This window comes from Protopterus annectens, chromosome 10.part0 (genome assembly GCF_019279795.1).
Source record: "Protopterus annectens isolate FY-2018-M chromosome 10.part0, PAN1.0, whole genome shotgun sequence".
NCBI classification, from domain to species: Eukaryota; Metazoa; Chordata; order Ceratodontiformes; family Protopteridae; genus Protopterus; species Protopterus annectens.
The window spans coordinates 1,014,745,047-1,014,770,430 of record NC_056744.1 but is presented as its reverse complement, the minus strand read 5'-3'; the positions used below and the strand labels follow the sequence as shown (position 1 = coordinate 1,014,770,430).

The following is a 25,384-nucleotide window of genomic DNA, read 5'->3' as shown; positions in this document are numbered from 1 at the left end:
ACGATGAGTTTAACCAACTCATCGGCGGGGGGGGTCACCCAAGAAGTAGAGGGCTGACAGCGAAAGGCCTGCAGGAATATGCATTACTCTGAGGAAGGGTTTGAACACTTCCAGTCACCCCTCTGTTTCAAGATTTCCATGATGTCCCCGAAAGAGACATCATCAGGGGGTGACTGTGGGGACCCTTCCCCATCATTGTAGTCCATATCCTTCATGAGAGACTCCTCTGGGGAGTCTGTGTGTTTCCTCTTACACTCGTTTCCGAAGAGGTTCTTTGGTGGGAACATCCGAAGAAGACTCGGAAAGGGAAATGCCCTGGACAGGGGTCTCCTGGGCCTTGTCCTCTCGGTGTCCTGGGAGGGTGGCCTTTGACAGCTGTGGCTCAGAGGGAACTGGGGGAATAACCAACTGTGGAGGATTGCTAGTAGCAAGTGCCTCTCCATCACCCAGAAAGCGGGCCCGCCCGAAGAGGAATAGGAGTCCGGAACCGAAGAAGACAAAATTGGAACCGGGGTCACACCTCACTCCAGATGGTCCGCCCCCAGGAACGGAACCTCAAGCAAACACAGAGTGGTAGTCACCCTCTGATCCAAAGTTGGGGCCAACACAACCGTCGGAACCAATACTGGAACCAGGGACTCCACCTCCCAAGCATGAGATTGAGGAAGGGTGGGTTCTGACGGAACCGGCACTCAAAGGGATCTCGGAGCCTCAGACAGAGTTGTCAGTGCCGAGGAAGGAATTCCTCTGGTAAAAGTTGGACAGATGAGCCTCAGAACCGAGGGATCCAAGGGAGGAGAGTAAGTAGGGGTTGCTGGAGAAATAGACCCAAAGCCAGGAGTGGGATACGGTTTAGGCAGATTTGAAATTCCCCTGGCGGTCAGCAGCTGATCAAAAAGGCACACCACATCCAATTCAGAAAGGCTCCTGGTGGATCTCACCAATGCCCCTGAGGGGGAATCAAGTCAGTCAAAAAAGGGGCTGCAGGCTTGTCCGGCAAACGGGTCCACAGTGGATGAGTATCAGGTCCGTGGTGTGTTGTATAACGGCACCAACGATTCCAATTTTGCAACAGGTAATAACGGTATGGTCGGGGCCGTGAACGGGCTCAGAGCTGAAGTCACTATAGGGGTGGATGACAGGAATGGTTCCGAGGTAGTTGTCAGAACCGATATCGGAGCAGAAATGGGCAATGTCGGTGCTGAGAGGGAAATCGATACGCTGGTTGGTACCGAGGTCATAGACGGTGCTGTAATTGTTGGTGCCGAGGTAGGCGCTGATGAGGTGACCTCGGTAAACTTCACTGGAGCCGAGCTCGGAGCTGATGTAGTAGTCGGCACCGAGGAGGCAGAACGGTGTTCAGATGAGGACTTATGGGCCTTGTGCTTGTGACTTTTACCTCTGTCACCGGCCGGTGAAGAGGGATCCGATCGAGGATGTTTCTTGTTTGAAGAAGGAGGGGATGAGACCTCCATCACAGAAATAGCCTCTGAAAAAGGCGAAGCAAGCAGGCCCTTTAAAATAAGTTTGTTACGACGTTCATTCAGCATCTGCTGACTGAAACTAGCAAAAATATCACACGGGGGTTTCGCCAACAAATGCGGAACCCCCAAACAGTACACACATTCTTCATGGAGGTCACTATTCGGTAGTTTACCACTGCAAGAAGAGCAGTGTTTAAACCCCGTAGTTCCCTTCTTTTCAGACATCCCAGAACACACTCTCGCACAAAAGGGAAAAGAGTGAGGAAAGAGAGGAAATGAAGGAGAGAGAAGGAAATACCCACAATGGTAACAAGATACCACAAAGGTAGAAAATTAGAAATATGAAAAAATTACCAACAAAGGTAAGAGAGAAATACCTGTGCGTAGAGCTGAAGCAATATAGACAACAAGAACAGATTATAAAAGGAGAAAAACTTTTCCAAAACTAGTAAATATATCCGAAAAAAGCACTTAGCTGAAGAGCTCAGTGAAACGCTGCTATATGGCTGTGCGGCAAACAAGATTTCAGGTAACTGAGCAAAGTGCACTGTGGGTAGCAGTTTAGCTCGAGAGTTTTTGGTGTACGCAAGATTGGTATAAGGCCGACTCAGTTCCGAGGGCTTGGATCCGAAGCCATCAGTGAGGAATAGGAAGAAGATTAACAACTTCAGATCATAGGATATGATACATAAATTCACAATACTGCTTCATTGAAACTAACTTGTTCATGCCAAAAAGACTGAATGGGAATGCAAACAGACTATTTTACATGGGCTTTGTCCACTGCTCACTCCGCATGGAGGAATGTACCTTGCACTGTCCATTACAGCTAGCTTTGCAGTCATCACAAGCTTGTTTCCTCAAAAAGCCTGTTTCATCTGATGGGTGTGAATGAACCATTCCATCCCTAAACCACCAAATAATGAACTAGATAGCTCTGCTGGGATAACAGTTACAATGAGTTGTTTTAGCAACAGCCTGCACAACAAGGAATGTACTAGACATCATACTTGTTAGAAGTATATTCTCCACTGTTTGTTCACCTCTTCTTAGAGTCGTACAATCCTTTTCTAACTATCTTTTTTTTTGGTAAGACAGGCACAGTTTAAATGTTTGTGTAATTCTGAAGCTTACTTATAAGAACATAATGTGCACAGGTTAGAAGAGCGATCCTTCATAAAGTCACCTTAGTTAAATAGTATTCATAAGTTGGTACTAGGCTATCGGCCCTAGGGCCTATACAAGCCTAGCCATAACAATTCCCTGGCTATTCTTTCCCAGAATATTTACTTCCCAGGTCCCCTCTCTAACAGGGCAAATGATGAGATCCCCGGGGTGAATTCCCCATCTCCCATCCAATCGTCAGGGTTCCTTTTGAAGGGGGCCAAAGAGGCGCACAGCTTGACATGTATGGCCAGTCTATTCCAGAGTATGGGGAGTCTCTGGGTCAGGAACATATCCCTCCAGCATGTTTTGTTCATTGTGATGACCAGGTTTAGATCCCTGGAGCATGTAGCTCTGAGGGATTGGGATTTCTTTAAGTGTAGCATGTCCAACAGCACTGGGTTTGACATGGCCTTATATGTTAAGCAGAGATCGCCTCTGAGTAGGTGATATGTGACATATAGCTGGAGTTTTTTTTAGAAGGTCAGCATAGGGAATCTGCTTTAGGCCTGTGATTCTTTTAATGAGGTATTTCTGTGGCCTTTCCAGTTGTTGCAGATGTCTTGTGAGGTACATACCAAACGGGGCGTTGTACTCTATAATGGATCTAATGAGGGATGAGTACAGTGGGACAATGACCTCCTTTTTTCTGGATGAACGCCCTTCGTGATGAGATGTGCCACATAGAAGGATTTCCTGACTGTTGTGGTTATGTGGTTATCGAAGGTGAGACCACTGTCCACCTGTGTCGCTAAGTCCCTTATCACACTTTCGGTGTTTAGTATACTGCTACTTGTGTGAATTCAAGGGTACATGTTTTTTCCCAAAGGGGATAACTATACATTTCTTGGCATTGAGCTTGAGCCCATGGCTCTGGCACCAAGCATCTGTTTCTGTAAGGCCCTTTTGTAGAATATCCACATCATTTGGGGATTCAATAATGGCTCCCAGTTTGCAGTCATCTGCAAACTTTGTTAGCCAGAGTCCCTTAGTGCTGGCCTGTACTTCAAAGAAGTAGATGCCAAACAAGAGCAGTCCCAGGACTGAACCCTGAGGTACTTCGCTTGTCACTTGTCTGGAGCTGGATTTTGAGTCGGCTACTTTTACGGTGTGGGATCTGTCAGTAAGCCAGCTGGCAACCCATCGAGTGATGTACGTATTAATGCCCAGCTTAGTAAGTTTATCGATGATTCCAGAGTGGGGGATGGTGTTGAAGGCCTTGGCTAGGCCCAAATAGGCTGTATGGACTGCCTTACCCTCGTCCACAGCTCTGGAGACTGATTCGAAGAAGTCAATCAGGTTGAGGAGACAAGATCGGCCCTTTATGAAACCAAACTGGTGGGGCCAGTGTTTTTGTTTATAAGTTCCATGATAATGCGTTCCATGGCTTTGCAGATCAGGCTGGTCAGACTGATGGGACAATAGTTCCCAGGATCCAAGGTGGATCCCCCCTTTTGAAGTGGGACAACTGTAGCTGTGCGCCACTCATTGGGCATGAAGCCTGAGGTGAGGCTATGATTAAACGTGACACTTAGGTGAGGTGCCAGTTCATTTTGTAGTTCATGTAGTACACAGCCCGGGATGTCATCTGGTCCCATGGATGCTGTATTCTTAGCTTTGGAGAGTGAGTTTTTTACCTGTGTGGCCATGAGTACCGGAATTTGGCAATCTTTTGGTACTGAGATTGGCCATTTAGGGGGTGAGAGGGGGGGTGAAGTTGGCACTTAATCGATCTGCCAGGATATTGGCAATATCCTTGGGATCAGTATATTTAATGCCGTTCTGTTGTAGCTCAGAGCAGATATGAGCATTGCCATTTAGATTATTGACATAACTATAGAATGCTTTGTGGTTGTCCTTGGAATCTTTGGCAATTTTATTTTCGTAACTACCTTTGGAAGATTTTATGAGGGATCTCAGTTTCTTACTGAGGCTGGTAAGGGAGTTTTTTGCATTGTGGGAATTTCCTCTTTTCTGCAACAGTTTCTTCCTTCTGTTGTGTAGTTTGTTTATGGCAGGGGACCACCAGATTGGGTTCCTTTTTTTGGAGGAGACCATCTTGGTTCTGTTTGGAATGGCATGATTCATGCATGAGTGGATGTGCTCGTACAGTGCCTTAGTGTAGGATTCAGTGGTCGAACTTTCAGTTCCCGTCTGCATGGGTGTCATGAAGTTTGTCACTTCTGACTTGAGTAGCATGAAGTTGGCTTTGGAGAAGTTTTTTATGGAGGTTTCCCTACTGGGGGGTGGGGGTGGGATGTGGACGTCAATGGTGATTAGCTTCTAGTCAGACCTGACCAACGAGGGGGTGACCACTGGTGTAGAGCATCGATCTCCCATGTTGGTAATGACCAGGTCTAGGATATTTGAGCCCCTGGTGGGACTATGGATTAGTTGGTCCAGAGCATTGGAATTTATGAATTCCAAGAACCGTTGGGCAAAGGTGTTGGTAGCCGAGTAGTTTTTCCAATTAATGGCAGGGTAGTTGAAATCACCCAGTATTAGGGTATCTAGTATGTTTAGAAAGGTGCAGTGAGAATCGTGGAGCATGGTGGGGGATCTGTAGCACGCTACAATTTGGATTGCAGTCTTACCTAGTGTTAGTTGCACCTGTAGAATTTCAGATGCTTTGTGTTGGACAACTAGCCTGGAGGTGTGAATATCCTTGGTAAATAATGGACACTCCTCTGTCTTTAGTGCTTCGATCCTGGTTTGGTGGCTGAAAAATGTGGTAAGAGTTCTAGCCTGGTATTGCAGGGGTGCTCTCTGGAGCCCTGAACCAGGTCTCAGTTACTACACAGATATTGATGTTCTCCATTTTTACGAGTGCCTCGAGAGGGTGCATTTTGAGGTTTAGACTTCTAGCATTGAGTAGCATTACCTACAGATTTTGCATGCTTATATCTGTTATGGTGGTGGTTTTGACCTTTCAGCCTTGCCTAAAAAAGGCACTATAGAGGTGGCAAGAGCCTTAGCCAGTAACCTGAATCCCAGGGATGACAGGTGCAGACCATCTCTGGCAAAGCATCATGGTTTGTCGATCATGTTGTCCCAGGTAGACAGATACTGGATCCCCTTTGAATGACACCAGAAACTTAGCCAATTGTTGAAGTCAATCATTTTGTCCTTATACTGTGGTATCATTCTGGGCGAAGGTAGGATACTGCTCAGGGCTAGGGTTATACCTGCCTGGGCCACATGATCTGAGAGCTCTTCCATGTCTCTTTTCATGTAGTCCAGGGAGGTACGTCTCAAGTCATTCACTCCAACATGGACACTGACAGAGTAGTATTTGTACTTGTTGTGGAGTGACCTGAGTGTATGCATTATGTGGCGGATCCTGGCACCGGATAGGCAGCTGACAGTAATTTTCTCCTTGTTCAGCCTGGTGAGTCGGATGTCAGTGTGTCTGACCATAGAATCTCCTATGACTAAAGTGTTGGGTTACTTGTTATGCCTTAGGGGCTGTTGTTTGGTGGCACACTGGTGTTTTGAGCTGTGTGTCACTTTAGTTGTGATTGGTGTTTGTTTGCATTTCAGCTTCGGAGGTCCTTGTTGCTTGGGCAGGTTAATGTTAAGGGCCTCCGCATAAGTGGGTTTAGTGTTACTATGTGTGGATGTTGGTGCAGTGAGTTTTGAAGCGCTATGTGTTGCTTGAGGTGTAGTGCAGGTGTTAACCTTCTCCTCTTGACCGTCTAGCACAATCTTGGCTGGAAAGAGCTTTGCTTCCAGTTTGGCTATGTAGGTGCATCGCTCGCAGGTTGTAGTGTTGGGTGGTAGGAGGAGAGGGTTGTGTGTGTACATGACGCAATTGCTGCATTGCCCCAGTATGCCCAGATTCATCAGGTGGACAGGAGAAATCACCGGAAGCTGACCCTTGGACATGCCTGGTTCAGTGTTTCTTTTGTAAAATACAACAGCTGCTTTACCTTACCTTGGCAAGGTACTTTGCAGTTATAGGCTGTTTAGTGCCTACAATTAATTTCTCCTTATTAACAAGGAGAATTGACTGCTTGTATCAGTTTAAGGCTTCCTAGTGCTTTCCAGCAGGTTTTAGAGCAAGTGCTAGTCACAGGGATTCAGATTTTAGTGCTACTACTGAGAAACCAGCTAGTTCTAAGGGAAAATTTGAACAGCAGACTTTGTGGCACCAGAATAGTTTAAAGTGCTACACCAATAAGCTAATAAAAGTGCAGGAGAGCAGAGAACGAGCAGATCTAAGGGAAAAATGAAGGGCACCGCTCTGAAGCTTACAAAAAATCATGGATATAGCAAATCTGTCTTTTTAAATGTTTTGTCCTCAACTCTCCTGATCTAGTGGGACACAAATGTTATAACTTATTTACTCACTGATTGACATTTGATTACTGGGAAAGTCTGACTGGTTAGGAGCCCATTTTCAGAGGTGTCACAGGCAGAAAAGGTCTGAAGTATTATAAAACGTTTTAAGAACAATAATTTTACAGTCTTCAAAACAGCAACAGTTTCAATAATTATACTAAATTAGACAGAATATGAAAACATTGGTTAAGGAGCAGGGTTGCCAGATTTGCAGCCCCCCCAGGTAAGGACAAAAAAAAAAAAAGAAGGTCTCTCACGGCAAGTGAAGACCAACAGTTCCACATTAAAGAATAGTATTAATGTGGAACACAAGAAGCTCCATGTTTAGCAATTTTGATTGGCCCATATGCCAGGTATACAGGACAATCTTAAACCGCAGGGGCGGACTCTCGGATCAGGTTCCACATTAAAGAATAGTAGCTCAGTATGTGGAACACATTTTGATTGGCCCATATGCCAGGTATACAGGACAATCAAAAAAAAAAAACGGTGGCTGGGCTGGCATTTAAACCAATAGGGACGTCTGGCAACCCTGTTAAGAAGAGATACAAGGTATATGATAATGATTAAATAGACAAATGTTAGCCAATTTATAGAGAAATTAAAGGTATGTTAGAATGATTCACTTTGTATTGCAATTTTTGTTTGTGAGAAAATAGGCGTATGGTATATTTACAGAGAAAGCCAGGGGGGAGATTGATAGAAGTAAAGAAGTGAGGGAAGAAGGGGCAGTAAGGAGATCTAAAGTATGAACAGGTATTTGTTCATATTTAGGGATATAGTTTACCCTAGTGTTCAGCAAGGGTCTACATTATATTAGCGCACACTTACAAAAGCGAATGATAATAAATTGACCCCATGTAAGCGAAAGCTTACAACGTCGAAACCTCAGAACAGCGATTTTTTTTCCCTTGGAAAAAAATCGCTGTTCCAAGATAAAAAAAAAAAATTAAAACATTACATAATATGGGGGGCAAACCTACTTAAATATGCCAACTCCGAGATCGCACTACAGTGCTGGGAAATGGCAAAGTAATGAAAGCAGCCAAGCAAATTCTTTCCCTGGGAAAGAATTTGCTGAAAAGCCACTTCGCTATTTTGCCTTTTTGTTCTTTTAGGTTCGATCAACACGCATTCGACAAAATGCGTCTGCAATCACACAATAGGAACCTGTTCAGCAACAGCAGAACCAACTTTTGGCTAGGAGGCCTTTCAGAATGGATTTCAAGGATGGGATGTAGGACATTCACCTGATGGATAGAAATACGAAGTTCCAAGCCTTAGCAACATGGTACAAGTAAAGATATTGCCCAGCAGATTGGACAGGTTTGTGGACAGCCAGGAGTTTTTGGTGACTGGATCATAATGACCAACTGGGAACATAGTTGTGCAAAATGTTATTTAGTGCTGGACAAGCATATGGATTCTGAATAATTGTATACGTGGTAAAAAGTTGTATATATGTTAGTCGATGGGGTAGTTCTAACCAATTCAGGCTTTTTAGTGCATTAAAGTGGTGGGTTTTAAAAGAGGTACTTGCTGCAAATGTAGCAACTTTGTTGTAGGATTGTTCAAGTTTTGTTTTTTGTGATGCCTGAAGGTTAGTAAAGTTGGGAGCGCCATAAAGAAGTGTGGGAAGAAGATAAGTAGTAAGTTATCTTTAGTTGCGTCAGTGAAAAAGTTTTGGCTCTATAAAGCATCCCTAGTTTTTTATGAGTTTTTCTTATGCAATTTTGAATATGCTATCTATGAGTATTTTACCTTTAGCATGCACACTGAATGTGACACCTACAGATCATTTACTGTCTGCATTTTACATTCTTAAGGGCATATGATGTCACAGAATGAACAGCTGTCATCTTAAGGTATTCACACAATAATTCTTGCAACCTGCTGTAAAGGACCATATACCTCCTAATAACCATGTAAGAAAGACTGACCTCAAAAGTGCACAGTAAAACCATGCCTACTCAGCTGTGACAGGTCTCTTTACTTACTGTGCACAATTGCTGAAAGCTGCATACTGGTACACCTATCATCTGCTGTTCAGATTAAAACAACGCTTCAAAAGAGTCATACCTTCTGTTAAGAATACCTGCCAATGTTGTATCCAGCTTCCTCCCACATTCCAAAGACATGGAGTAGGTGGACTGGATACTTTAAATTGACTACAGGTATATGAGTGTGCGTCCAAGTGAGTGGTATGAAAGAACAACCGTGGCAGGACTAGCCAACTGGTGGTGTGAACCTTGGTTCTAGATGATTGTCACTCTTGAAGTGACAACCTGAGCCTATGTGCAAAAATGGGAAAAAGAGGTCATGGATGGATGGATGTTATTTAAACCTAGTCTGACTAATCCTGCAACAAAAAAAAGTTTTTTTTTAATTTTATTTTTATTTCACGTAATATATTTTTCATCTTTACTTATGTGAATCCAACTTTCACACTCACCTTTAACAGGTTCAGTTCTATCCTTTCCTGTAAATACCACAGGCTTTGTGACCGACTTAGTTGCAACACGTGGTTCAGTCTTTGCCAGGGCTGGAGAAGGTTCTGCTTTTGGTGGAGGGGGAATAATCTCTAGCTCTGGGGAAGGTGGTAGAATAGCACCAGTCTGTTTTGACAGGTAGTCAAGTATGTCTTCCTTTAGGATTCTCCCATCCTTTCCTGTTCCAACAACCTCACTTAGTTTAATCTGAAAAAAAAAATAAAGTTTTTTTCAAAGACTAAAAATTATACAAGTGAAACTGCTATAAAGCACATACAAACATCATGGCACTAGAAAATATAAAATCTATTTCTACCACAAAATTCACTTGGAGGTGCAGCATATAATTAAACAGTAATACTTGGTTTTAAAAAGTGACCCCAGCAAAGGGAACCACAGCATAACCATGTCATTATGCTGAAGTGCAAGTAAAAGCATTTCAGTAAATAATGGAAACATTTTTACAGCAAAAATCTTAAATACAAATTATAAGACACGAAACAAATGATATAATTTATTTTTATATTACCTATCTGTTGAATGGGTGAGCCCACTGGCCACAACTGTTCCTTTTCAGGAGTGACCTGGCAGTACTGCCTGGTTAACTGATTTGCTCAGAGTACCACACAGACAAATAAAAGTGTAAGGAAACAAACCCTGCACCTTGGGAAGAGGAAGCTACTCATTAACAACTCAGAACTATAGTCCTCTGCACAGTCAAACAATTAATAAATCCAGCTCAACAATATTATTTTCTCAGTAATTTATGCATTTTCACAAAGCCTGATAACTAGAAGAAGGGAATCACAGTTAGGCCCTTAACTGACCGCCAAGTCTACATCTTCCATTTCCCCCAATAAACTGCCCCACCCTGTACTCATAATGATGTGCTCAGAGACAACATTGGTTTTACTCTCACAGAGATTAATAAGGGTAATACCTGTATGCGTTTCATTCAAAACAATGGTTAAAAGAAATATTAAGAAGCAAGCCTACCCACAAAGGGACTACATACCACTCTAACTGCATATATATATATATATATATATATATATATATATATATATATATATATATATATACATACACACACACACACATATATATATATATATATATATATGTATATATATATATATATATATATATGCATATGTATATATAGTTAGATACTGGGCTAGTAGTAATGAAGATTACATGAGCCTAGTCACATAAACAGGTGTACACTGTCCTCGGGTTTTGCTATGCTTTATATGTGCCTGCTGTTTTTTCATGTAGGAGCTGCACAGACTATCCCAGGTGTGTGTGTGTGTGTATGTATATATGTATGCATGTATGTATATATAGTTAGATACTGGGCTAGTAGTAATGAAGATTACATGAGCCTAGACACATAAACAGGTGTACACTGTCCTCGGGTTTGCTATGCTTTATTTGTGCCTGCTGTTTTTTCATGTAGGAGCTGCACAGACTATCCCAGGTGTTAATTTAAGAAAACATATCCAGTTGTCAAGATTGACCTTGAAAGTGGCTAGAGAACTACTTTGTCTGCTGCACAGGGAAAGCCTCTTCCAAAGGTGAGACATGCATCTTATTAGGAACCTGTCCTTCCATCAGTTCCTATTTACTTGCAAATAGAGATTAAGGTATTCGGTTAAGTATTTGAGAAGCCACTGGTTTTTTACAATGGTGAAGGAGGTTAAACAGGGAAGGGTAGTTCCCAGCATGAAAGGCTATGCATAGGTCACACTGAAAGAGTCTATTGGTTCACAGGTATTTGCTAGGCTATTTATCCATGAGATCTTTAGAAGCCTAGCCATATAGTCCCATGAAGTTTTTAGCCCTCATATTTTATGTACAAATAACCCAGAAATGAGCAGAACATTTAAATGTTGCTTCTATCCATGACAGACAAGGGTGCTAAACCAGGCTGAATTTGCTGTTGCCCATTCATTCATCCAGATTACATTTCAATAGAGTAAGAGAAGTACTTTGCTTTATGTGGAGGGGAAGACTAACCCAAAGAAGTGGCATTCTCTGTGATACACAATCTATCCCTCCAACATGTTCTATTTATGTCGTAAGAGAGGTTTAGATCTTGAGCTGATGTTTATGCCCCCACTGGACGTATGAATGTGCAGTAGGTCTGATGGGATAGTGTCTGTTGAGGCTCAGTACGTGAGGAAGAGATCACACCTCAATAGCCTTTTGTTTCTAAGAGGGACATGGCATTGAGATGATCTGCATAGTTTATGATTTAGGCCCTTGATTTTCTTAGCAAGAAAGTGCTGCGAGCATTCAATTGTGTCAAATATTTGGAAAGGTGCATACCAAAGGGGGAATTACACTCAGTAATTGACCTGATGAGTGCAGAATACAGGGTCTCTTGACCTAGATGCCATGTCCTTAGTAATAAGCTGTGCAATGAAAAAGCACTTTTTTACAATAGTAGATACAAAGTGATTGAAGAACAGTTCATTGTCTACATACAGTGGATATAAAAAGTATACACACCCCTGCTAAAATGCCAGGTTTTTATGATATAAAAAAATGAGACCACAATATAATTTCAAAACTTTTCATTGTCTACATACAGTGGATATAAAAGTATTTTTATGATATAAAAAAATGAGACCACAATATAATTTCAAAACTTTTCCCACCTTTAATGTGACCTATAACCTGTACAATTCAATTGAAAAGCAAACAAATCTGTTAGGGGAAAAATATAAAAAAATGTACAATACGCTGGTTGCATAAGTGTGCACACCCGTAAACTAATACTTTGTTGAAGCACCTTTTGATTTAGTTACAACATTTAGTCTTCTTGGGAACACACCTGCCATCAATTAAAGAAACACTGATTAACCCCAAATAAAATTCAGCTGTCCTAGTAGGATTTTCCTGACATTTACTCAGTTGCCTGCTACAGCAAAAGCCATGGTTCTTAGAGAGCTTATAAAGCATCAAAGGGATCTCATTGCTGAAAGGTATCAGTCAGCAGAAGGGTACAAAAAAATTTCCACAGCATTGGATATACCATGGAACACAGTGAAGACAATCATCAAAAAGTGGAGAAAATTTGGAACAGTGACGTTGCAAAGAACTGGATGTCCCTCTAAAATTGATGAAAAGACAAAACAAAAACTGGCCAGTGAGGCTACCAAGAGACCTACAGCAACACTGAAGGAGCTGCAGGAATTTCTGACAAGTACTGGTTGTGTACTACACGTAACAACAATTTCCTGTATTCTCCATATGTCTGGGCTATGGGGTAGGGTTGCAAGACGGAAGCCTTTTCTTACACAGAAAAACATCCAGACCAGGTTGAAATTTACAAAACAATACATCAAGTCTCCCAAAAGCATGTGGGAGAATGTGTTATGGTCTGATTAGACTAAGGTTGAACGTTTTGGCCACAATTCCAAAAGGTATGTTTGGCATAAAAACAATACTTCACATCACAAAAGAACACCATCCCCACGGTGAAGCATGGTGTGTATCATGCTTTGGGGTTACTTTTCTTCAGCTGGAACTGGGGCTTTAGTCAAGGTGGAAGGAATTATGAACAGTTCTAAATACTAGTTGCCTTTGGCCCAAAACCTTCAGGCATCTGCTAGAAAGATGAAGAGGAATTTCACCTTTCAACATGACAATTACCCCGATCATATATCCAAATCAACAAAAGAATGGCTTCACCAGAAGAAAATTAAAGTTCTGGAATGGCCCAGCCAGAGCCCAGACCTAAATCCAATAGAAAATCTGTGAGGGTGACCTGAAGAGGGCTATGCACAAGAGATACTCTCGCAATCTGACAGATTTGGAGCGCTTTTGCAAGGAAGAGTGTGCAAATATTGCCAAGTCAAGATGTGTCATGCTGACAGACTCCTACCCAGGAAGACTGAATGCTGTAATTAAATCAAAAGGTGCTTCAATAAAGTATTAGTTTAAGGTGTGCACACTTATGCAACCAGCTTATTGTACTTTTTTTATTTTTTATATTTTTCCCCTAACAGATTTCTTTGTTTTTCGATTGAATTGTACAGGTTATAGGTCACATTAAAGGTAGGAAAAGTTTTGAAATGATTTACTGTGGTTTCATTTTTTTATATATCACAAAAACCTGGCATTTTAACAGGGGTGTGTAAACTTTTTGTTTCCACTGTAAGTTCCACGGTCCCTAACTACTGGATCAGTTTTCAGGGGTGTAGTGCCAATGTGACAGTTACAAGGGACTTCTTGCTTCAATGGACATTATTATATATTTCTTGACTTTCAGTTTTAGTTCATGGTTTTCACAGTAGGTACTGGTTTGGGAAAAGCCCTCTTGGAATATCTTGATGTCCTCTATGAAGTTGATCCCCTTAACCTGATGTGTTTTTGCTTTATGTATAAATCTAGTCATCAGGTGAAAAGAATTATACAATGCACAGCAGACTGGCATAACAGTATTACATCAGGGGGTAGGACTACAGTGAAGTAAGAGTGACATTTTATATTTGAAGGAGATGCAATGAAGTCCAGAATAGAAGATGCTCCCATTCTGTTTCAAACATGAAGGAAAGCAGGCACTGATTCGGCTGGTCTGCCAGCTAGTTGTCCTCCTCCCAGGATATGAGCTGCAAGTAGGAAGCACTTTGTTTTTATTGCACACAGTCACAGTTTTATGGCCAAATGAGTACCTCTCCTGGCTGCTGATAAGCTAAAACACCACTATGATGTCCATGTGAATGGCAATGGCTTTCTGAGCAAGGCTGATAAGGTAAGAAGAACAGATCTAATTTCAGTATAGTGATATATGGATGCCCTAGACTCTGCTGTTGTAATGCCCCTCACCAAACTTACAGAAGATACGTCCACAGTGGCCATGGATGTAGAGGCAAGGACTTAGAAGAGGCTGCTGACCAAAACAGAGTCTGTTTGCAGCCACTGTGAACTGTACACTTTGGAAATTTTGATTAGCTGATAAAGTGGTTGGCAGTGTTTGGTCCACTGTTCTTGTACAATCCATTACAACAATCTTATGTGCATGTGGCACAACGAAAACTGTCAATGCAATGTGACCAAAATCTCTACGACAAGTCTCTGATAAGGTTAATGGACAGGGCAGTACATTCTACACTTTCTTTTGGAGCATCTATGTTCTTTTCTTGAGGAAGAAAATTCATTAAATCATGGTGTTAATGGCATAACCAATAACAGTAAAGCCCTGGAGACACCGTGGGCTGGAATTACCAGGTTTGACTGTGATTCCATCAAACAGAACAATCTGTGTAGGGACTCCTTTTTGTCTATTAGATTGCCTGAGACTGGCGAAGTGAAGAGTCACTCAGACATGGGAACATTTTGGCTTCTTGCACTCTCTTGTGGGCTGTTACTATTGTCCTGCTTTTAGTGATGGGGCTGTGGTAAGACAGAAAGTCAGGCTCATAAATTAATGAGCAGCTTGCACCCTAAAGTGCAGGTTCCTCCTGGATTGTTTGGTGAATTTGATATGTGGGAAAGTATCTCGGGGGCAAAAGAGCACATTCAGTATCCTTGTAATAGGTAAAGTTGAATATCTTGCACCAAGACCATCTGAACTGTTTCTTTGGAGATGTGAAACTTTAGACTGCTAAGATTTAACATAGTCCTAGAATCATTTGTTTCCTTTACCACCAAAAATAATCTGGACTAGTATTTTTGTCCTTTGCAAACTGGCGGGACCTCTTGGATATTTCTTTGTTATAATATGAGGCTTAGCATCTCTTTCCTTGCTACAGATTTCTGACATGTTGGGATATCTGGCAAAGTTAGTAATGTTGGAGGTCAGAGGGGGAAGAATATTATGTTGCACCCCCTGGACATTATGCATCTGATACATCTGTCTTTTGTGGGGGCTCCCTGGAAAAGGACCCTGGTTTGAGGGAGAGTTTGAGATTTTGGGTGAGACTTACCTTCTGAAAACAGTCTACAGTGATTTGCAAGGTGTTCAGGGTTTCTGAAGTATATCTTCCTTGAATGAGACAATCGTCTAAGTAGGGGGTACATATGTACTCCTAGAGTTCTGCAATGTGCTATCAGAGGCGTTAGACATTTTGTAAAAACTGTGTGTCCAGTAAATGGCAAAGAACGTGAAGTGGGGGCCTGTTGCTACAAATTGTAGGTAATTTCTGTTTTTATCTGATATCGGGATGTGGAGATAAGCATCATTTAGGTCTATGGTGATGATGGAGGCATTTTGAAAGATCATGGGCAGTAATTTCTGCAACATAAGCATTTTGAATTTTGGGATATTGACAAACTTGTTTAGCTTTCAGAGGTCCAAGATGGGTTTCAACATGCCATCTTTTCTTAAGACTGGAGAAATCCTTGAGTATAAGCATTTCCCTTGTTGTTCTTGATGGAGAGCCTGAATGGATCCTTGTTGAAGTAGCTCACTGAAAATAGGTGATGAGACCTTTCTACTCCTTTGGTGGTTTTGGAATGCCCAGAAAGGGTGGAATTTCTCTGAATTGAATACAGTACCCATATCTCTATGATGCTGATGACCCATTGGTCCCTGGGAATGGCTTTCCACTAGTTTAGGAAGGACAGTCTTCCTGCTAGAGGTCAGGGAGGGATGGGAACAGGTAAGGGAGGGCGGGGTGGAACACAGTCCCAAATGCTCTCAGTGCTGGGTGAGTTCCTTGGAGCCCCCTGCCCTTTCAGATTATTCTGGTTGCTATCTCCTAGACGGTCTTATTTTTTTTTTTACCATGGAGATGTCTCTCCTTGTCTTGTCTAGGTGGGAAAAGCCAAGGTTCTGAAGGGCAGTTCCTGCTGTATCTTGGTGACAGAGATAAATTAAAATGGTTAGAATTTTATCTATTTCCCTTTTTTGTCCAGTATCTCAAAAATATGTTCAGCTGGTGGACGATAAAGGAATTCCTTATCCAAAGGGGCATGTAGTAGTTCAGCCTTTACCTAATCTGACAGGGGCTGTGCCCAGAGCAATAAATGTGCAGATGACAGAACCTGTGGCAGTTGCTCTGCCAGCAGCATCTAAGGCAACATAGCCACATTTTATCGAGTGTCTAGAGACTTGTAAAGCTTCTCTGGCCATCTCCTGAATTTCCTTGGATAAGGTTATAGCCACAATACAGTCTACCCTAGCTAGCATTTTGTCTTGGAAAAGATTCAAGGTACTTAAGCATATAGAATTGATAATTCAAAGCTCTCACTACCAGGAGGGCAGAGATATAAACTTTCTTCCCAAATCTGTCTAGTAATCTATTATTATAATCTTCTCTCTCCTCTCTCACACAGTCACCAGCTTCCTTTACAGTGCACAGTCTGTGGTCACTACATCTGAATCCAATACTGCAGAAGCTCTGCCACAAGGGCCAACTCTCAAGCATTTTCACTGAGAATTTTGTCTTTGTACAATAGCCTGTGGTCACTACATCCAACCCTGATATTGCAGAAGCCCTGCCACAAGGGCCAACTCCCAAATATTTTCACTGAGAATTTTGTCTTTGTACAATAGCCTGTGGTCATTACATCTGATCCAGACACTGTAGAATCTCTACCACGAGGGCCAGTTCCCAAGTATTTTCGCTGAGAATTTTGTCTTTGTACAATATAAACAAATTTAACTTGAAGAACTTTACTGTGCATTACCTTCATCTAGTCAAATAAGTGCCTGTCTGAGCTTGAAATTAATTTTTAACATCCCCCAACAGAGTTGTCCTTGCACTCTAACAACCACTTACGAAATTGGCCACTGTCCTTTCTCTTGACCAACAGATTACACTGTTCCTGTCTGACAGGTTTCTGCATTCAGGAAATGAAAGAGAATTTGTTTTGCTTTGTGCTTCTCTGTTGTATTGGCTATAACCTAATTACACTCTGCTATAATTTGACCTACAAAATTATCCATAATACATCTGCTTGTCCAATACAAAGAAACATTCCATACAACTATGTACTTATTCAGTTATCATGATCCAATCACCAAAAACTCCTGTCTGTCCACAAAACTGTCAAATCGATGTTGCTAAGGCCTGAAACTCCTTATCAGTATCCATCAGGTCAGTACCCTCCTCCCCATCCTTCAAAACTATTCTGAAAGACTTCACAAGCAAAAACTGACTGTTCTTGCTCAACACCAGGATAAACAACATCTCTCAATGTGAACAAATACCTATTTACACCTCACATCTTCTTACTCTCCCTTCTTCACTCATTTCCTTACTTCTATGAATCTCTCTCCCCGGCTTTCTCTTCAAATATACCATAAGCCTGCTGTTCTTTCACTTCGTACTGCAATTCTCATTTGTAGTATACTAACTTACCTTAACTGCCTAAAACTTCTCTAACTATTAAATCACTGTCATATACCTTGTATCTATTCTTAACCAATGCTTTCATATCATGTCTAATTTGGTATAATTATTTAAACTGCATTTTTTGCATTATTTTTAAAGACTGAAAATTATTGTTCTTAAAATGTTTTGTAATGCTACGGAGGTTTTCTCCCCAGGCCTCCTCTGAAAATGGGCTCCCACTCAGTTGGACTTAACTAGTAATTAAATGTCAATAAAAAATAAACAATCTGCTTTCCCTGTCATTAAGCAGGGAATGTCTTGGTGCACTTTTAGTGGATTCAATGGATACAACAGAAGGCTCAGCCTTTGGAGCTTTAAAGAGATGCCTATGAGTTTTCAGCACTTTGTAAAAGCTCTTTGGTTTCCTTGGATCAGAGGACAGAGAGTCAGGGTGTAGTGATATGTCTTTGAAGACATCTGATAAAATGTGCACCACAGGAACAACCAGTGGTCTGAGTGAAGGGAGACTTAGGAGTTCCTTACAGTGGATCTGAGCCTGGGAGAGCTGCTCACTTTCCCAGCTGAAAGCCTCTTTCATTCTAAGCAGAGTACCCTCAATGGAAATGTCCTCAGGGGCAGATGATGAGTCATCTGAGCCTCAGTCTGGACAAGTTACAGGTAGGTAGGTGTCCAGATAAGACAATTCCTTCTCATTCTCAGATGGAGAGGAATCTTCCTCTTCCTGAAAAGCTACTTCCCTGCTCGTTTTAGATGGAGCGGTCTTGGAGATACAGGAAAGAGATGGCTCTCTAGATTTCATGAAAGTCATAAACTCGTATTATTTTAAGGAGGACTTGGGGTTTGGACTGCGTAGAAGTGGTTGGAGGTGGTAGGAAAGCAAATTTAGTGATTTGCTTTGATTTGTTTGTATGTTTTACAGAGATGACAGAATGATATGGTCGTCTGACCGTAACTTTGGTTCTGACTTCAGTAATTGAGGAAGACAAGGAATCTCTTTCATTAGATGTTGTGCAGATATTGGAAGCTGAGGCCTGCACAGTGACTCTGACCCAACCAAAGTTTGAACTGTCAAAGGCAAAGGTAGTCTGAAAACCATGACAGCCTTCCCAGGGGTTGAACCAGAGGGTACAGACCTATAAGTCACTGGCCGGGAGCTACAAAGGGGCCTCACTTAGTTCATCTGATGACTTAAAAGTAATAGTTAGAACTTTATTGGAAATACCAGGAGCCTTAGCCTTTTTGTCTGGTTTTTTTTTTTGAATGATACTAGCTGACGTCAGAGTCTATGAAGGCCCTACAGAAGCAGTGGACTGCTTACACCACAGACGAAGCTGAAGATGACTCCATATGGTTGGCAATTACCTCGTTCCTATGCCCTATGTTTTAATGTTTTTGCATGGAATTTTGCACAGTCAGGACAGTTAGAGACATTGTGCTGTGGCCCCAATCAGAACAGACAAAGGAAATTAAAATCTTTATGTAGGAAATGCTTCCCACACTTTAAGCAACTGTTTACTTTTTTGAACATTAAATTAGTATATACATTTTCCCACTGGGGCACTTATCTGTATTGGAAGGAGAAGAGGATCTCTGGAAACATGAGCTGACCAATGGACTGGCAACATACTGAACATATGTGAAGTGCATCAGACTGCATGGCTAAGAAGAACTAAAGATGGCCCTTGCTACAGATGATACAAAGACTCTGGAAGTCGGGCTTGTCGTAGGATTCTGCATGGCAGGAAGACCCAAGAGTCATACTGCAACACTGACTACAAAGAACATCTGACAAAATCCCTGCTAAGAAAAGCAGTGCTATGTACATTTGTACTGCTGATTCCCAGAACACCAAGAGAGACTATATGGCACTGGAAATGGAGTGAGAGTCATCTTTAGGGCCATAAACACTAGTAGGAGAAGGCAAAGCACCGAATCATAAAGACCTCTAGAAAGGTGATGTTACAGCATTTGGCTTCAGCCAACAAAGGGAGGCTATGGCACTATTAATCTAGGAATGTGTGTCAAGTGGTGAAAACTGGCAGCAGGGTTGATAATGACCCTGTGACTAGAATGAATCACATAACCTGGCCTTCTGTTAAGCTCTCCCACTGTCTCCCGGAACAAGTGAAGGTGTAAGATTTCCTACCCCTGAACCTTTAAAACAGCCTCTGCTAGTTTCTCGTAATCCACTGTAGGTAGTACAGTGGAAGCCTGAACTGAGGAGGATTTAGAAGGGCAGTGGTCACCTACTGCTTGGCTTTTGGAGTGGATGGTTCAAAAATCTTAATAGTTGGAATCCTGTCACCATTCTGTTGCACTGTGTTGATTCCAGTGCAAGGGGTAGCAGTGCAGGTGCCAAGGATACTTTGAGTAAATGCAGTGGAAGATGAGGGCTGTGCTTGCCAGTGCATGGCTTCTTTCTGTGTTTTTTTCAATGGCTTAATATGACTAGTAGGCCATGCATACTGAAAGCTTAGAGTTGCAACATGAGGAACAGCTCAGATCAGGAGATGAGCATTTGCATGACACAGCTCTTTTTAGAAAATAGTTCTGCAATTGCTCATAACTATTTCTTCTCCCGGTCCAAATGAAGCTACCATACATGGAACAATGGTACACATTTTCTTCTTTGTCAAAACAGTGTAGGCACTTTGTGGGGGCCTATATTAGTCCGCTGAAAGATATTTTCATCTAACACCTCTTCATTGACATGTAACAGTCGAAAATCACTTCTGTGATTCATGGAATTTTCCCAGGGCAATGAAGTAGTTAGCCAACTACATAACTTTTAATCCAAGAAGTAAGACGACCGCTTGGGGTTAATGCTCCAGTGTCAGAAGCAGATAATAAATTAAAAAACAGTCCACAAAGGAGCAAAACAATGAAGAGGAAAACCACTTGAATAATAAATCCCATATACTGAATGATACAGAATTCATAAAACGTAGTCCAAGAGAATCAAAACTTGGTTAAAAACTGGTTTATTACTGCAGAGGTTAGCGCTTTCGTAAGTAGCTTCTTCGTTTAAATACCTAAAAGGAGCGGGAAAACATATTTCTTAAAGGTATATCTGTCCATATAATAATACTCAGCAGCAAAAATAAAAAAAATAACATAAACATAAGACAAAAAAAAAAAAAAAAAAAAACAATGTCATGGTTTGATGTCATTCATTCTCATCTTGACACTTCGTAAAGACAATTAAATAATATAAATGTATTAAAACTAAAAAACTATTAATAAAAACTAATTCACAAAGATAAAGAACTAATCAAATGACTACTAATCAATCATCATCTGTGTCCTCCCTAATTTCATTTTAGGGCGAGGAAGGGGGGTGAGGGGGCGTACATTAACAACAGATCTAGAGATTTGATGATCCAATGTGTAAATTCTAGTGCTTCCCGTATGTCTCAACATCCCTCATTCTATGGGATCTTAAAATCTGTTCTAATATTCTAAACCTAAAACAATGTCCTCTCCTCTATCCTTTTCTATCCTTGCAAGTGCGATGAACAGCAAACCTTTCTGATTACCTGTACATGCTCCACCCGTTGGTCCCTAGACATCGGTTAAGTCAAACCAATGTAAGCTGAGCAGCATCCATCACATGCCATGTATATCCATGCATCTGTTGCAGGTCCCACATTACGTATCATATGATTACCTAGCTATGCCTGATGGATGTATGAACACAGGATCCATCAAGATATCTACAAAAAAATTACCTACATTACATTGAATCTATCGTGGACCAGTATCTGTATTTGAAAATGTATTATTCTTGATACATAAAAGATTCTTATTTTTAATTATTTCTGTAGATAAATCTAAATCTCTCAATCTCTCTTGATCTTAGGATGATCTTAGGATCCATGCATACACATGCCAGTGTTTAATAAAAATATCTTTTATAGAACCTACATCTTCAGTATAATATACTGGAAAAATGCCTGTTAGTTTGTACCCATTGTGCAGTGCATTCACAAGTGTTTTGAATTTAGGGCACTTTCAGCTTCACTGGAAAATGAAACATGGCTCTAGTGCTCTGGGTGTGTCTAAGGTCAGCGTGCCCAGAAACAAGGTCCATTTGATCTTAACAAGCGTCCCTCTCAACTATCCCCTCTCACACTGATATCCAACTACATAACTTTGCCCTTTTCACCACTGCAGTGTGATCTTGGAGTTGGTATATATAATTGGGGGGGGGGCACAGCCCCCCACAAGGGGGTGTGGGGTGGGTTTGAGTTAGTGTGCTGTGTGTTCCATTGAGCTGCTGGGCAATTGTTTCATTGCCCTGGGAAAATTCTGCGAATCATAGAAATAATTTTCGACAGTTACGTGTCGATGAAGAGGTGTATGCTGAAAATACCTTTCAGCAAACTAATATAGACCCCACTTTGTGTAGCCATCTGTAAGTGAAGAAGCCCTACCAGTGTCAAACACAAAAAAACAGAGGCTTAAGGCCCAAAGATCCAAACAGGAAAGAAGAACCAATGAACAATACAGAAAATTTAACATAATGTTAGAAAAAACATGAAAAATAAACAGTAAACACGTTGTCTGTCAATGACAGGCAAGTTCTACTCTAAAGGCAGCCAAGGAAGACAAATATTTTATCTAACACTCTGGCAAACAATCTGAATGCTGAAATTTTCTGGCTCAAGCTTTCGCATGACAGTGAAGAACTGGAGAGCTAAGAAGCATGATAGGAAGGATAATCAAAGCAGACTGAGAAACCTTTATTACTTAAGTGGTCCTAATACCTGCAGCATATAGTCCTTCTGGTTATCCAAGATGCACCACTTCTTAACAGATTATTACATGATTTTTGTATGATGCAAAAGAAGGACGTCAGCCTATCTGGTCTAAATACAAAAAGTAGTAACAAATTAGTCAAAGGACTAAAAAACTGAAAAAAGAAAATAAAATACCTTTTGCAACCAAACTGATAAACTGAAATCCAGTTTATTGCACAAAACTAACACAACTAAGCGCTTTCGCCTGTATTACATATAGGCTTCTTCGGAGTTGTCTTTGCATAATTAAACAGTGTTTAAATACCATCAATTAAAACTACCCCAACCAATCACAATAAGGGCGTAGTCTGCAACAGAATACATACTTGTTCATGTCAATTCTAAGATTCACAAACTAAGTAAGCTACTACATAAAATTCATTACATTATTTCCTTTTTCCTATTAAGGAATCAATTCATGTCTTAATTTTAAAAATGATTTTAAGGAAATAAAATCATTCAAGCCAGGAGCTACTAAAGAATTTAAGCGCAATTGCCAGTTAGATTCTTTTGCTTCAAGGAGAGTTTTACCATCCCCCTCTCTCATTGTAAGTCACCTTGTCAATTATAAAGAAAATACATTTCTTAAAATTGGGACACTTGGCGGTATGCAGGTACAGAGCATTAGACTGAGAAACCTTTATTACTTAAGTGGTCCTAATACCTGCAAAGGAAATTTATTTAACGAAACGCAGTACTTGTAAAGCACTTTTCGTCCCACTAAATAGTGAAACTTCTTCAGACAAACAAATGTTCTCAACTGCTGTTTAAATAACCCTGTCCTACATTTGACAGGACCACACATAATTGATACAATTAAAATCAAAGTAACAGTTGGTGGTTTAAATTAGTAGTTAAAGCAAAAGATGCAGGCATTAACACTGTGTGCAAAACCATCGTGACACAATGTGTTCAACAAATTGAACACGATTTAAACTGTTCTAACACATATATTAAATAATTATTAATATTTACTGTGTGAAATGTGTTTACTTATAAAGAATAGTACTGTAAAAAAAAAAAAAAAAAAAAAAAAATATATATATATAGATAGATATAGCAGCTGCGGCAAAAGGGCCATGCATAAAAGGTCACCATCAGATAAGAGACCACCTTGATGCATTACAATACATACATGTTATACAATACAATAAAAAAATAAAGTACAAAATACACATTTTGCATATAAAAATATATAAAAAACATAAAAATCAGTAGTATATGTCTGAACATAATTTTAATGTATTCACTATTATAAGAAGGTATATCTATTAGAAATGCATTGATATATATATCTTTAGTATAAACTATTGGCATAATGTGGGGGGCTACGCCCCTCACACACCCGCAATGTGGGGGGCTGTGCCCCCCCTTATTTAATATTCTCACTCCAGGGTTGCACTGCAGTGGGGCAGGGGCTATATTCCATTTTCAACCAAATGAACTTCGACCAAGTGAGTTTTCAGTCAAGTGAGCTTTCATTGAAGTGCAATGCCTGGTATCATTTTCGACTAAGTGTAATTCGACCAAATGTATGGAATCCATATATGTGTGTGTATATATATATATATATATATATATATATATATATCTATACTTCTAAAATACAACAAGGATAAGCGCTTTCATACACACATGTACTTCATCAGACCCAATAAAAAATCTCTACACCAGAGTGCACTTTTATAGCTCAATGTCTGAGATCACGTGACCTTAGTATTGGCTTAATGGGGATGACATCATTTAACCCCTTACCTTCATTTGCCCTAAGTAAATGCATCCACTTAATTTCCACAAATTCTGTTTGTATTTTTATGTCACCTCCTCTAAGTCTTGGTGTGTGCACTTCCAGCACCAAAAATTTAAACCAGTGATTACACCCTGCTGTTTTAACATGTTTAGATAGTGTGTTCCTTTCATCACTCTTAGTAATGCTATAGATATGCTCTTTTATTCGATCTCTCAAACATCGGTTCGTTTTGCCAACATAAAAACTTCTACAGATCACAAAGGATGCACAGTACACAACATTCTGACTGCTACAGTCAGCATAAAGTCTAATATCGTAAACCTGTCCTGTATCCGGGTGTACAAACTGGTCATCAATGTCTATGCATCTACACACATTACAATGGTGACAGGGATATTTGCCTATCCTTTCACTTCCTATATTCTTCCTTTTACTCATTAAAGGCTTATAGCATAACATCTTTTTTAATGAGGGCCGGTTCTTAAAACAGAAGGAGGGGGAATCTCCTAACAGCCCCTTACATTTCTCATCTGAGACTAAAACTCTCCAATGTTTCTTGATGATCCCACAAATGGAGCCTGAGTCCTTAAAGTATGTAAGGCTCATCATACGTGTTGGCTGAGTAGGCTTCAAGGCCAAAGGCTTAGGCTGTTCAGCCTGTTCATTAAAGTACAATCTCGTTCAAGTGTCTGTCAACATAACTGCATCATTCTGTGCAGTTACAATCTCTGAATTGTTGTATCCTCTATTTAAGAGGTTAGTAGTAAGAGTCTCAAAAGAATCACACATATCACTATCTTTAGTGTTTAATCTGGCTGTTCTGAAAAACTGTCCTTTTAAAACATTCTGCTTGACATGCTCAGGATGCATGCTCCGAGAGTGTACAACATTGTTGGTTTAACATATTGTTTAGTGTATAACCTTCCTGGGGTCTTATGCACCATCACATCTAAAAAAGAGATAGACTTGTCTGACCAACCATAGGTAAATCAAAGAAATCTAGTGGTGCTATTTAGATAATACACAAACTGGTCAAGGGTTTCTGCTG

General features: G+C 40.7%; 1 protein-coding gene across 2 annotated transcripts in view; it reads right to left on the bottom strand.

Moving 5' to 3' along the window:
- Nucleotides 1-25,384, bottom strand: part of DBT (dihydrolipoamide branched chain transacylase E2) — an 854,289-nt gene that overhangs the window by 315,636 nt on the left and 513,269 nt on the right. For both annotated transcript variants that reach the window (XM_044085776.1, XM_044085775.1), the window contains exon 6: nt 9,442-9,685. In XM_044085776.1, coding sequence (XP_043941711.1) covers nt 9,442-9,685 — 244 coding nt within the window. The remainder of the gene's footprint in view (nt 1-9,441; nt 9,686-25,384) is intronic.